General features: G+C 37.5%; 1 protein-coding gene across 5 annotated transcripts in view; it reads right to left on the bottom strand.

The window, feature by feature from the left end:
- Positions 1–15,136, bottom strand: part of NCBP1 (nuclear cap binding protein subunit 1) — a 40,352-nt gene that overhangs the window by 4,373 nt on the left and 20,843 nt on the right. For all 5 annotated transcript variants that reach the window (XM_032240134.1, XM_032240136.1, XM_032240137.1 and 2 more), the window contains 10 exons: positions 13,540–13,650; positions 12,533–12,597; positions 11,953–12,015; positions 11,628–11,702; positions 9,400–9,503; positions 7,048–7,170; positions 5,980–6,082; positions 5,087–5,180; positions 3,712–3,815; positions 1,297–1,411 (listed from right to left, as the gene is read on the bottom strand). In XM_032240134.1, coding sequence (XP_032096025.1) covers positions 1,297–1,411; positions 3,712–3,815; positions 5,087–5,180; positions 5,980–6,082; positions 7,048–7,170; positions 9,400–9,503; positions 11,628–11,702; positions 11,953–12,015; positions 12,533–12,597; positions 13,540–13,650 — 957 coding nt within the window. The remainder of the gene's footprint in view (positions 1–1,296; positions 1,412–3,711; positions 3,816–5,086; positions 5,181–5,979; positions 6,083–7,047; positions 7,171–9,399; positions 9,504–11,627; positions 11,703–11,952; positions 12,016–12,532; positions 12,598–13,539; positions 13,651–15,136) is intronic.

Below are 15,136 nucleotides of genomic sequence, written 5' to 3'. Positions count from 1 at the left end.
AGAATGTGGCTCTAGGTATTACATACCAAGGTACTTTCAGCAAGAAGGTGGCATCACTGAAACTAGAAAGCCGGGAAATTCTTTGAGGTGATACTTACCGTAAGGGCCCATCTACTGGTCTCCTCTACGCTTTAAGCAAAATGATCAGAACCCCATTCTCGGATTTCATAGAATCTTGCTTTTCTCTCTATAAACACAGCCCCTGTTTATGAAGTCTGCTTTATGTTCTAGAAACTTGGGTACATGACTGTCTTTTCCTAACACCACTCTAAGGTAAGGTTCTAGAGCACTACTACCTAACCTTTCTTCAGTGGGGCAAACGTTATATAAATATGTGCAGCCTCTTACAACAGCCACCACGTTACTACTTAGCACCTGAAATGTGGCTGTGTGACCAAAAAACTGAATTTTAAATTGTATTTAATTTTAATTAAACTAAAATGGTCACATGCAGCTAGTGGCTACTGGGTTGGACAGCACATTTCTGAAACAGCGTGGCACGAGAGAAAGTCTCTGGAGTCTGACAGACCTGGGTCAGAACCTAGCTCAGTCATTTACTAGCTATGCAACCTACTAGCTATGTTACTTAATTTCCCTGTGTCTCACTTTATACATCTACAAAATGAGATAACGTCATTTACCTTACAGTATTTTAGGTCTGCGAGTGTTTATATCCATATATGTATACATGTATGTCTATGTGGAGACTGGTACTCAAACTTGCTCAAGGTTTCTGTAAGGCATCAAACCCAGCTTTTATTTTTTTACCTTCTACTTTGATAAATATGCATAACAACAGAAAATACTGTCACAAAGAATAGTAGTAATATCTAAGTCACAGAACGCAGCCAGCTCACTGCTTCCCTCCAAAATGGCTAAAATACTAAACCTAGTACTATGAGAAGTATTCTGTTAAGTTGGGATTGACTGTCCCATTCCTCCTCATAGTATGGGGAAAGTATAAATATCTATAGTCTTCTCCCTCTTCCTCCAGAGACTTCTACAAAAATACAAGTGTTTTCTTCCCTTCTGCTACTTCCCTTGTGCAAACACAAGGCTGACCCAGAGATGGCGAACGATGGAAAGTAAAGTTTGTGGCTTCCTGAACTGGTCATCATGCAGTGTAAAAGCACACAACACACTACCTGCTCCTTCCTCCTCCTCTGCTTCTGCGAACAGCTCTGCATAATTTGGGCTCAGAAAAAATGAAATACCATCAAGATAATGAACTCTGAATTCTCTCCAGAGTTTCTGGTGTATTTTCTTTAACTATTTACGAGTTGACACAAAACTTACCCGTTTGTGTTGCCTCGCAAGTTTCTCTTTAGCTTCTTCTAGCTCTTTCTGGATCTTCAAGACATGTTTGTTCATCTTACGAATTGTAGAGTGCAAGATTTCCCAAACAAACAATCTTAAAGAAATATGGCATTTGATGATTGTATGTCAAACTATCGTTACAGAAAATAAAACCTTTCAACTTTTATAATCTATTCATTCTTAACAGCTGATACAGCCTTCTGTCCTTTGGGCTGAATTAGTCATATTTCTCCAGCAATACTTATGAATTGTCTTTTACTGTAAATTGTGCAAGTATCTATCTTCACACCTGTTAGATTCAGGTGGGTCCCCCGAGGGCAGTATTGTGTAGTCATTTTTCTTATTTCCATCCCTTACTAGAGGTACATACTCACTGAATTGAAATGACAAACTATAATGAACACTAACATTAAAAATGGAAATAATTTTTCCTCTCTTAAATGTAAACAATAAGTATAGAAATTTTCTCAAAATGGTGACCTAAGGTGAGACTCATTTCACATGCTTTATACTATTTAGCACACACTCAGCCAATTATTCTCTTGGAACATTTAAAACTCATCAGTTGATAATAGGTATCAACTAATGGGCTCTAAGTACGAGACAATTAAATGTCAGCTTTCTAACTAGCAAATACATACTAAGATCACTTTGTAGGTGCTTTAAAATGTTTGTTATATAAGCGTTTCTTTTGTTTATTTTTAAGTAGCTTCTTAGCTACTTTTGTATCTATCAGCTATGTCCCCTAACCCAGTACAGAATAGTACAGTTGGCCCTTGAACAACACAGGTTTGAACCGTGCAGATCCATTTCACATGGGTTTTCTTCTACCTGAAACAAGACCAACTTCTCCTCTCCCTCAGCCTATTCAATGTGAAGATAATGAAGACCTTTCTGAGGATCCACTCTCACTTCACGAATAATAAATGTTTCCTCTTATGGTTTGCTTAATAATTTTCTTTTCTCTAGCTTATTTTACTGTAAGAATATAGTATATAACACACAACACAATCGACTATGTTATCACTAAGGCTTCTGGTCAATAGTAGGCTATTAGTTAAATTTTCTATGCAGTCAAAAGTTCCATGCAGATTTTTGACTGTGTTGAGGTGGGGTGGCTGGGAGCGAAGTTGGTGTCTCTAACTCCTGATATTGTTCAAGAGTCAACTGTACTTACTTCCACAAATTTTGACCCAAATAACAGTTTAAGTGGAAAATAATAAAACAATCTGTTCATAAAACTCCAAGTCTAGAATGTTAGGAAATAGGACAAAAGAGCACAGCATGTTAACTCTGGAGGGCGTGAGAGTAGTCAGGGTAAGGTTTGTAGGATTACAAATATTTGAGAGAGGTGTTAAAGAACAGATGGAGCTGTTGAGCATTATACAGATTCCAGAATGCCTGGGTTTGAATGCTGGCTCTGCGCTTAGCTGTGTGACTCTGGGCAGGCTAAAGCACTCTGTGACACTTCTCTATTCTGTAAAATGTGGACAATAATGGAATCTCCTCTATGGTGATGTGGTAAGTTACGTTAAAATAAATTGAAAATGTAAATCACTCAGGACAATGGTTAAAACATACTAGGGTGGTTAGCTTTCTGAGAATTTACAAATATGAAAAGGTCCTTCTGTTGTCAATTGTGAAAGCCAACACGGCTGGTATGACAACCTTAGATCACACCCTATCACCCTAGCCATTCAGTATATTTCAGGCCAGTGTCCTCTGGCAGTAACAGATACAGTGGAAAAGTTAAAAGCTGTGATGGATTTTCGTTTTCACAACTAATTTGCTTTTGTTTTCTGCTTTGCGTGAACTCCTGCTGTCCTGGTCCTATCAACTGTAAAGTCCGTGGAATTTCACAAATAATAATCAAATAGCAAATACTTTTGATTTTTGGGGATAAGTGCAGAATGAATCTTCTGCATTGAACCTAAGATTATGACTGTGGTAAGAAGCCCTTTCCCCCATCCCAAGCTTTCCTGGATCCCTCCATGATTTGTATTTAACCTACTTTCACCTTGGTGTCTCCTAGTTCCTGGTGTGCATTCTAGACGCCATCCCCACTGAAGCTGGAACCCTTCCCAAATCCCACTTTACACATAGTTGGCTCTTGCTAGATTTCTCTCCCAACAGTCTGGATCCTTCAACAGCATTTCTCCTTCACTGGCTTAGTCTTGATTCAACTTATGATTGCATCCCCTAAGAGATGCTGCAACCCAACAGGCTGTGTATGTTTCTACTGTCTAGGAATTTTTGCCACATCCAATCCTACCAGACTGGACCATTAGTATATTAATATCAAACTAGGTTGGACCAGAATTTGAAGCTAACGTATAAGACCACACATAAATCAATTCTTAGAGAATATAAGTTTCATAAAGTAATTCACATTACCTGGTAAAGTCACGAGATAGTTCTGAAGAGAAGATCCAATTTGCTACTGCAGCACAATCAACTATTTGTGTACGAATCATCTTATCCACTAGCACAGCAATCATCTACAAAGAAAGAAGAATTATATGAGTAACACACACACACACACGGCAAGACTGCTGCTATAAAAGTAAAATAGGAGAGCTATAAAATTCAGTTTTGGTGGCTATGGAATTGATTGATCAATTTGACCATTGTGGGGAGTCTTGCTCTGTTGCCCAGGCTGGAGTGGAGTGGCACAGTATCGGCTCGCTGCAACCTCAACCTCCTGGGTTCAAGCAATTCTCCTGCCTCAACCTCCTGAGTAGCTGAGATTACAGGTTACACCACTATGCCCAGCTAATTTTTGTAATTTTAGTAGAGATGGGGTCTCACCACGCTGCCCAGCTGGTCTCAAACTCCTGGACTATAGTGATACGTCCACCTCGGCCTCCCAAAGTGCTAGGATTACGGGTGAGAGCCACCACACCTGGCCACACCATTAGGTCTTAAGATTTATTCTGCCCTTTGCTTTGCTCTAGCACTACAAGAAACAGGTTGACTAAACAAAAACTCTGAATGGTAACAGTTAAAATGAAAACACTGGCCAGGCTCATATCTGTAAGCCCAGCATTTTGGCAGGCCGAGACGGGTGGATCACCTGGTCAGGAGATCAAGTCTAGCCTGGCCAACACGGTGAAAACCTGTCTCTATTAAAAATATAAAAATTAGCTGGGTGTGGTGGTGGACACCTGTAATCTCAGCTATGTGGGAGGCTGAGGCAGGAGAATCACTTGAACCTGGGAGGCAGAGGTTGCAGTGAGCTGAGATCATGCCACTGTATTCCAGCCTGGGCAACTGAGACTGTCTTTAAAAAAAAAAAAAAAAAAAAATTCTTTTAATTTCAGATACTAATACCTATTCAAAAAAAGTTAATTTCAACAAACCCCAGAAGTTAAATGTAAAACCATATTTTATCATTAAAAACTCAACTGTTTTCTGAAATTTATTTCAATGTTTCTTTATAATACACAATATACATCAAGGTTTCTCAAGGTTTGAGAAATCTGGAGCTTGTATTTAGAAACTGGATAGACCAGATAATAAATCTTTTGCTGAACATTTAAAGTATGTTGAGATATTACAGTTCAAAACCAAATCATAATAATGCTTGCTCTTTAAAGAATGAATCAAATGTCATTACTCCCATAGCACCGAAAAGATTTTACTTAAAAACCATTATCTAGGCAAAGTCAAATTTCATGTTTTACAAACAAAACAATGGCAATTAAAAAATGGTCTTATTTTTATACCTATACAATCAGAGCCTCAACATGTGTATTTAAGTAATTTTTACCTGTGGATGGTTCCTCCAGACCTCAAACATAACTCTTAGCACATGTAACTTTCCTTCATCACTTTCAGCTAAGGTTTTGAAGACTTCATGAAACCTTTTGATAATGGTGGGGAAAAAAGAACCATATACACTTACTCATTAAACATTTTAGTGTTTTCAAAGCCTTTCAATGTTACTGAATTTATAATGCAATATGTAAATGCAAAATAACTATTAACCATTAAGGATGCAAAAAGCATGATCAGAAATTTACAGTTTGTAAGGAAGCTGTCATAAAATCTTAAGACATTTATAATACACTACCATTAGCCCAGGACTACAGTTTACAAGAATAGGTAAAGACTAAGCAACTGTCTTCAAACATGGTGAAATATTCAAACTGCATCTTCTGTGGGAACACTGCAAGTACTACAAAGCCTTGGAAGTTGAGATGGGGTGAGATGTCCAGTTTCTCTGCTCAGCTGGAGGAAAATCTATGTGCTCTTTCTTCCTTTAGACTGTCTGACAAGTTAAACTATATCCGTCTTTAGATGCCAACCTTTGCGTGGCTCCCAACAATGTAGCTGATTCTGATTTCTTCTTACCTTCCTTTGGGAAGATACTTAGGGTGGAAACTTCCAGCTGCATATATGACTGTCCTGAAGATCTAGGTTTTCACTAGTTTCTTTAAATGTCTATATGAAAAAAAGCACTTACCATGTACATATGCAAACTGTACAAACAGACTGATAGAAGCTTTAGGATATAGATTTTAGCTACCACAAACCACTCTATCCAATTAAACATTATTAAGATCTTCATATTCAACAATCTTAGTAAAAATTACTATACCACTGGTGTTCACCAAGCAAAGTTCCAAACCCTCAAGAAAGGCTGTGTACTCTTGTACGTACTTTGCAAGAGCACTAAAGGAGTGGCTGAATGATTTCGCTGCCAAGTGTAGCAGAGTCTGTACAAAGACCTCTATTTTCAATGGGTTAAAACTGAATCCTTCATCTGAAAAATATTTTACAGTAAAACAGAAAAATGTAAGTACAGCAATTCTTTGGTGCCTTACCTTAAATGCTAAATAGACGGTATGCTCACATTTATACACAGACATTTGTGTAATGTTTTTAAATACTAACAATAAAAGACTGTCACTGATTTCAAACACTGAAAATATGAAATCACATGTAATCTTCTTAGTTTTATGTGACTGTTTTAATTCTATGATAGATTCCTTGAAAAAAAATGACATAGGTTTCCTTATTCATATTCTCCATAATATGGCAAGACAATATAATACCCAAAAAACCCCAGTAAAACCTCATGTCTTAAGATGTCTGACAATGTCTAAATTTAACGCCATCATTTTGGCATAGGCTTTCTAAACACATTTTCTCTAATATAATACAAGTTTCTTAGATATATCCAAACAAAATCCCAGTAATAAATACCCAAAGGCCACTAATATCATATTTTGATTAAGTAGTTTTTCTATGTGCATATCCATGTATTGATTCAGGTAACTGTATAAATTGTTAATTTTCCCACCCTTGCTCAGAAAAACCCCTAAGATTCTGGTTGAAATTACATGGTACATAATTCAGTCAATGTTAAGCATTATTACTCTAATAGCTTAACCTGGAGACAATATCCAACTTTACAACACACCAAGTCTTTCTATTCAGGAACCTCTCTATGGTGAAAGCGGGGTTGTTTAAAAAACCTTGAATGGTAGCATATTTCATTTGTATTTACAATGAAGTTTATATTCTTAAGTAAGCTATTTCACAGAAATGTTAGGATCTCTTTTTATATATGGGAAAATGCCTGGGATGCTAGGAACAACTAACAGTCTGAACAAGTCAAACAGATATAGATATATTGCTTTATGAGAATCATGTTGCCAGAGTTATGTTTATGCCTTAACTTGGCCTATACATAGTTCCACTCAAGAAATACTGAAATTCCCTTACCGTCATCATCATCCTGGTTAGGATTTGGTACATCTTTCAGAATGCTGAAGATTTCATCATTGGTTGCCTTACTTTTAAAGGCAACAGCTAAACAGAGGGCAACAGAATGTCCAGGAAGAGAATCTAAACACAGAATGGGGGATAAGCAGAATGACAGATCAGGATTAAAGACTATTCTTATGAATAAATAACTGAGAAAAATTCTTTAAAATTCTTCCTTTCAAAATAGGATGTTCTTTATCCCAAGGATAATATTTAATCTGTATAAAGATACCATATGTGAAAGTTTCTTTTACCCATGCTTGCCCAGAAAACCCCCTAAGATTCTTATTTTTCACCTAAAAAGGGACAATTCTCATTTCAACAATTCCTTAAGAACACTTAGCTAAGTAAAATTCAGAGTACAAGGGGTGCTGATCTTCCTCCAGATGAGTGGTAAGGAGAAGACTGGACACAGTTAAACTTTTAATGCCCTCAAGTCTCCTGGGCCCAAATGCCCAGAAACAACATACTTCTTTTTTATTTTGCCAACATCTGCTTCCTCCTCCTTTCCTCGGGACAGTGGAAATGAAGTCTGAGTCTCAACAAGGTAACAGCTGCCAACTTTAGAGAGGTGTTTTTGTACTTTTCTTTTTTGCTGAGTCCACAAGCTTCAATCTATGTAAGTCAGATGCTCATGTGATGGGACTCCCTGTGTTTACTATTGGTTACTATCAGTTGAGTCCTTATTATAAAAATTTGTGCTAGTACATACTGCAAGGCATCACCAGAGCAACAAGAAATCTGCTTCTAATGTAAGGTAGACAAAGAGGTAACAAAAAAGGCAATCCTGTCATAGAGTATGAGTTACTGGAATGAATAAAGTAAATTACAACAGTCATATTACACCTGCTGTTAGCTTTTTTTCTAAAAGAAAATGCAAAGAAAAACAATCCCCTGTCACCAAGGGGTCTACATTCTAGCTGGGGAACCAACATATTCACATTAGACACAGCCAGAGAGCAATATAAAACTGGCGTGCTAAAGGTTAAAAAATATATACAACAGTTGAGCTTCGGCTAGACCCTAGAAAGATGAAAGGAAGTAAAGTTAGAAAGGGCTTTCCAGACTGGGGTAATGGCAAAGCTAAGAACAAGGAATATGGGAAAGAATTAAAAAAGAACGTGGGCCTGGCAGAAGTAGAGGTCCATTTGGGGAGAAATGAAAAATAATGAAGTAGGAACAAGGGTTATGAAGGCCTTGAATGTTAGGCTGAGTTATTCCTATGCGGAAAAAAGAAAGCTCATTCTTCAACTAAAGTCTGAGCTTTCTGATAGCAAAGACTGTACCTTATTATTCTCCGAACCAGTACAAGACGTAACTTAAAACCTGGCACTTCTAAGCGCTGCATGAATTTTTCTTTGATTTGCCAAAAAGCACAGTAGCTAACAGCATGTCCACTCAGTTAGTGCACCTATACCTGAATTTGGGCTCTACCACTCAGAAGCAATCTCATTCTAGCTTGACCTCTTGGAAGCCATTTCCTCACTGTAGTTTGATAATCATATCTATTTTTCAGAGTTGACATAATAAAATATGAAATGTACCAGGATCAACAGTTCATTTCAAGGAAGACTAGTAAGGTCAGGGACAGAGTTGGAGAAACAGGCAGACAGTATGAAAAGTAAGGAAAAGCAGAGTTTCAAGATGCAAAGAACCTTTACACAACATGAAACGGAAGTGTCATGGAGAAGCTGTGTTAAGTGTAATCTGCAAAAAACAAGTTGGAAAAACTCCACACCTAACTCTACCAGTGATCAACAATGTACAATACTTTACCTTCATTAAGTGTAAATACTGTGCAAAGTACAAAACGGCGCATCAAATTCTAGTCCCTAATTTATGGTGCAATTTCAGAGATTATGTGACTAAAAGGTAAGAAAATCGTAACTAAGAATTTACTTTTAAAGGCATACTGCCACAGAATATGTACATCTATGTTCCCAATACCACACCTGAATAAGAATGAATTCAAGTAATTTCCATCACCATGACAATACACATTTTCAGTTTAGTAAGTTCTAACTATAAATTTGTCTCGCTATACTTAACACATTCAAAAGAGAAAAACCAATTAATAAACCTAATAAAAATTAGTCTCTAAAAAATTAGTAACTAATTTTATCACAACCGAATCCTCAAAAATGATGACAGGGCAAATAAAACAGTGGCTAATGACAGACCGCCATTCAAATGCAGGAAATATAAACCCTAAGAAAGGAAAAAGTGCAATTTCTCCACCTTAAACAACTGACTTCAGATATACTTGAACTGGTACCTTTTAAAGACAGAGGGATTTGTTTCATTACTTACTGCTGCTTTCATCTCCATACTTGTAAATGCAGGTTGGGTTTGCAGGACATAGAGCTGAGAAGGTAGGAGGAACAATATCTAATATACGCTGATGGTAAGACAACCTACAATACAAATAACAGGCTCAGAAAATATCGTTTATCAGTCCCATTCTTTGGTAACACCCAACTTACCTGGAAAGTCACAATCTTCAACTTGGAATTCAGCTGACAACCAAAAAGTGAAAGGGGAAAAAAAGTCCTTTGGGCTTTTGTCTAAGCCAGCACACCAAATCTCAGGCATATGGCAAAACTTACTGGCTTTCACTGAGGTGTGGGTGAGTGAGCTCATGAGCCTAGTGGCCAAGGATGTGGGATGATGATGGGGTGTAGTGACATCTCCATGCTTTGGAGACTGGCTATATTGTATCAAATAAATAAATATTGAATATAATGAGAGCCAAGTTTCTTACTGCCCGAAAAGGTATTTACAAATCATGTTAGAGAAGTGTAGAAATAATAAGGTATTGAGTTGGAATTGGAGGGATATATATACACACAGGTGGACATAAAAATAGTTATGGATGGATGGATGTGTGCCCACCAAGAGGCTTAGAACCAATGACATCCCAATGGCAATGAGCATAGCAAGTGCCCAATCTTGGCTCCTAAATACCATATTCTATTACTCTATTACTAGAAACTAGGGCTCTATGAATAAACAGATGATCCCCATGATGGGGCAAGAAAACGCAAGATGATCCTAAATATGTTGTTCTAGAAAATAAAGAAATGCTCAATGAATGGTGGGGTACGTTTAAAAAATGGAGGGGAAAAAAAAAAAAAAAAGGACATATAGAACTTACCAGGGCTCCTCATGTACATAACACAGACAATTTGAGCATCAAAATGAATGACCTTCATAGTTTATAGCCCATTGAAAGAAATATAAATTAATTAGTCCCTAATGATATATAAATAAAGGAAGAAATAAATAGGGAGAAAGGACAGCTCTTTCTTACAGTAGAAGGCCCCCTGATAAATGTAGAAGAAATAGTGGAATGAGAAAATCATCACTTGGTAACCATCTTAGTGGTGGCTGCTAAAAGCAGGATGGAGATCTGATGAACAGTTTAAAACTTCAGACTATCTCCCACAAAATACTAATGAATTCTACTAAAGGGAAAAATGGAGAGGTAGAAAAAGCTGGCAGAGAAAGGTAGGGAAAGCTGGCAGATATTGACATGACCAGGTGATCAAGATTAACATTACCAGTGGTGGGAATCATGTGCCTTTAGATGTGAGGCACCAAGAACATTAACAATTTAAGACCTCAGGCTGCTCATGAGGAAATATCAGAGCAATCCAAGTAAAGTCTAAACTCTTTAAAACCAGTAAGAACACAAAGATAGAGAAAGCATAAGTGTTCAAGACTGAAGGAATCTGAAGAGAATAACAACTCAACATTACACATGTTCCTGGATAAGATTCCAGACCAGACAGGAAATACAGACGTTGGGATGGCTGGCAAAATTTCAGCAGCACCTGTGGATTATGTAGTAGGATTGTACGTACCAGAGCTAATTTCCTGGCTATATGCTAGCTAGGTAGGAGAGTGGCTTTGTTTTGGAAGATATGAAGTCAACAGCTATGCAATGTACCTGAACAGGATATAGAATTATTTGTACTGTTGTGGCAACTTTTCTATAAATCTGAATTCATTTCATATATAACTTTTTTTTTTTTTTGGAGATAGAGTATCACTATGTCACTGAGGCTGGAATGCAGTGGTGCAATATTGGCTCCCTGCAACCTCCACCTCCTACGTTCAAGTGACTCTGCTGCCTCAGCCTCCTGGGTAGCTGAGATTGCAGGCCTGTGCCACAACACCTGGCTAATTTTTCTATTTTTAGGAGAGACGGGGTTTCATCATGTTGGTCAGGCTGGTCTGAACTCCTGACCTCATGTGATCCAACCATCTTGGCCTCCCAAAGTGTTGGGATTACAGGTGTGAGCCACTGCACCCAGCCTATAACATGTTTAAAAGTACTGGCTTAATTCACATGGAGTCTATATGGCATGGTTGCCTACTTTCTTTAGCCTAAATCTTGATTAAAAGTGCGATGGAAGATGAGTAAGTGGATTTTGAATCCAATATTCTGAACACACACCACAAATGCAGAGAAGAGAAACAAATCCTCCCAAAGAAGTTAAAAGACCTAAACAAAAGAGAAAATACAAAAAACTTACCTCATACATTTTTCTAGAACTTCTCTTACAAACTTTGGTTTGGGACTTTCGGGATCTTGACTAAGACAATCTGACCTAATGAAGAAATGTAGTTTTATCAATTCTTACATACCATCTACACTTATACCCATTTATACTATAATTATCTGTTAACTTATAACAACTTAGAAGTTAAGTTATAACTGCACTTATAACTATTTGTACTTAACTATACAAATAATTTCCTTCCAAGAAATTAAATATTTCAGACACTTTTATGTTACAATTTTAAACACTAGCAGTTTTCTGACTACAGAAAGGAAGGATAAAACACACCACCACTTACCAATCTTCCCAGCTCCAACGGAACTGGAAGTTACTTAGATGATGAGAAAACCAATTAATAAACCTATGTAGAGGAGGGGGAGGTGGGGAGAGAAAAAAAATGGCTGTGATTTACAACATAAATTTATAGAAACCTTCAAACAGATAAAACTCAGTTTTACAGAGTTAATGAAAAGCACATTCCCCTACATACAGCTCTATCTCCTACCGACCCTCTTTATCCTTTTTAGGTCAATGACATATACATTTCTAGTACGTGTTTTGTGTGGGCACCTAGTATGTTATTATTTAATTCTCACGACTTCCAAGGTACATATTATTTTCCCCATATACATGAGGATGAAATTGAAGGAAAAAAAAAAAAGATTTAAGAAATGGTGGCCAGGTGCAGTGGCTCATGCCTGTAATCTCAGCTACTCAGAAAGGAGGCTGAGGCAGGAGGACTGCTTGAGCCCACAAGTTCAAGGTTATAATGTGCTATGCTCATGCCACTGCACTACAGCCTGGGTGACAGAGCAAGACCCTGTCTCCAAAAAAAAAGAAAAGAAAAAAGAAAACTTCAGATAAAGCGATTACTGTACCTGTCTACACAGGTGGTATTCATTGTGTCCAAACGCATGTATAGCATTTCCGTTGCCTGTGCAAGCTGTGAATTTAGGATAAGGAAAACTGTTCTCTACCTTTATCCCAAATAAGTTGTAACAGACAAAAATAGAAACAAAACATTTCCCTTAAGTCTTTATAATGATTAATGTTAAACATCTTTTCACACAATTGATCTTGTTTTTTTACAGCTTTGAAATATCAGTGATGTATAATGAATTTGACCTGCATACACTAGTGAAATGAAGATAATATTTTTATCACCTCCCAAATTTCCCCATGCTCCTCCAAATGCATAGGCATACACTATTTTATTGTGCTTAGCAGAAATTGCATTTTTTTTTTTTTTTTTTTTAACAAACAAAGTCTGTGGCAGCCCTGCACGAGCAAGTCTACTGGCACCATTATCCCAGTGGCATATACTCACTTCATGTCTCTGTGTCACATACTGGTAATTCTTACAATGATGCAAGCTTTTCCATTGTTAATTGCTGCAATCTAATAATAAAACTTAAAAAATAAGAAGCTGCTTTCTATGGATGAGCAAAGAAAGCAGTTTCTTGAGATGAATTAACTCCTTGTGAACACTGCTGAATGACAACAAAGGATTTAGACTACCATAGAAACTTAGCTAATAAAGCAGTGGCAGGGTTTGAGAAGATTAATTCCTTCAAATTTCGAGTGTGGGTAAAATGCTATTATCAAACAGCAATACATGCTTCAGAGAAATCTTTTGTGAAAGGGAAAGTCAATCTATGCGGCAAATTTCATTGCAATTTTTGAACTTCCTGACCCAAATAGTGAATTATGTATCTACAGATACATACGTATTTATAGACATACAAGTACATACATGTAATACACACAACACACTTCAAAAGCTACTTTTTTTTACTGGCAAAATTTAAACCCATAAGCAGAAATATTTAATAATCTTTTAAGACCAGGCCAAAGAGATTAAGTTTAAAAACAAAGGGAAGGATACAACTTGGGGTAGAGAGCCAGGCTGAAGTTTGCACAGTTCAATGAGAAGTGTTGTGTACATCACATCAATGTGAGGAGGTGCTGGAAGTTGAAACAGCTCTGCAAAGATCACCTACAAAATAATCATGAGTCATCATTCAATTCAACTGTTACCTTTGCACTTCTATTAGAAAGACCTTAACATTCTAAATCTGAGCTCTAACTCCATGACATTTTAAATGAAAATGGAATTACTTTTTAATATTTAAAATTATGCTCTTTCAAACACAAAAACCTAAAATTGAAACTGTAATGAAAAGTTCTACTCTCTGCAATCTGATCAAATAAAAACATATGACACTAATGCCTATTTGATCTATACTCCTCCCAGAAAACTATGCAATTAAATTCCAACTTTGAAAGTATCAGTTGAGACAAGGAAATACAGCTTTTTGAGGGGCTCAAAAGATCCATGACAGTTTCATTCCTGTAAGTAGTAAGAACTCTTTGGCCGGGCGCAGTGGCTCACGCCCGTAATCCCAGCACTTTGGGAGGCCAAGGCAGGCAGATTACTTAAGGTCAGGAGTTCAAGACAAGCTTGGATAACATGATGAAACCCCGTCTCTACAAAAAATACAAAAATTAGCTGGGTGTGGTGGTGGGCACCTATAGTCCCCGCAACTTGGGAGGCTGAGGCAGGAGAATTGCTTGAATCCAGGAGGCAGAGGTTGCAATAAGCTGAGATTGTGCTACTGCACTTGAGCCTGGGTGACAGAGCGACACTCCATCTCAAAAAAAAAAAAAAAAAAAAAAAAAAAAATCCTGTTAGATTCTGGGGACAGGAAACAAGATAATCAAGTCATTCCACACTGTTATTTGAAATAGATGCCCAGATCTTTCTGGCAATCCAAGGCTTCCTTGCTATGCCTCTTATTCAGAAGCTTCCTTCCCACCTTCTCTGTGTAACTGGTGGACCATCTGCCTAGAATTCTAAAGCCCTAGTCTGCATCCTTTACTCTTACCCATCTCTCACACTTCTACACTTTGGTCTAATGAATACCTATAAATTTTGCAGATTTAAAAATGACGTATTTTGCATTTCAAGCATGTCACTGAAATGAGCCAAGTTTACAGCGTTAAGTATACACAAGTTTTGTAAAGAAGGGAAATACACAGTACTTTTTTAAAAAAGCACAAAAGTGCATTATTAATAAAATGTGAATCTTAATACATCCTATCAGGCCCGGTTAGCTTAGTCAGTAGAGGATGAGACTCTTAATACATCCTATCTATGCTCTCTCTTTCATGAATGCTAATTTATTTATTTTGAGATGGGGTCTCACTCTGTCACCCAGGATGGAGTACAGAGGCACAATTTCGGCTCACTGCAGCCTTGACCTCCTGGGCTCAAGTGATCCTCCCACCTCAACCTCCCAAGTCGCTGGGACTACAAATGCACACTACCATGCCTGGCATTTTTTTTTTGTATTTTTAGTGGAGACAGGGTTTCGCCATGTTGCCCAGGCTGGTCTTGAACTCTTGGGCTCAAACTATCAGCCTGCTTCAGCTTCCCAAATTGCTGGGATTATAGGCGTGAGCCACCACGCCCGGCCCATGAA

Source organism: Sapajus apella, unplaced genomic scaffold (assembly GCF_009761245.1).
Source record: "Sapajus apella isolate SASKATOON/1434 unplaced genomic scaffold, GSC_monkey_1.0 scaffold46, whole genome shotgun sequence".
NCBI lineage: Eukaryota > Metazoa > Chordata > Mammalia > Primates > Cebidae > Sapajus > Sapajus apella.
The sequence above is the reverse complement of the archived record's forward strand: the minus strand, read 5'-3'. Positions and strand labels throughout refer to the sequence as shown.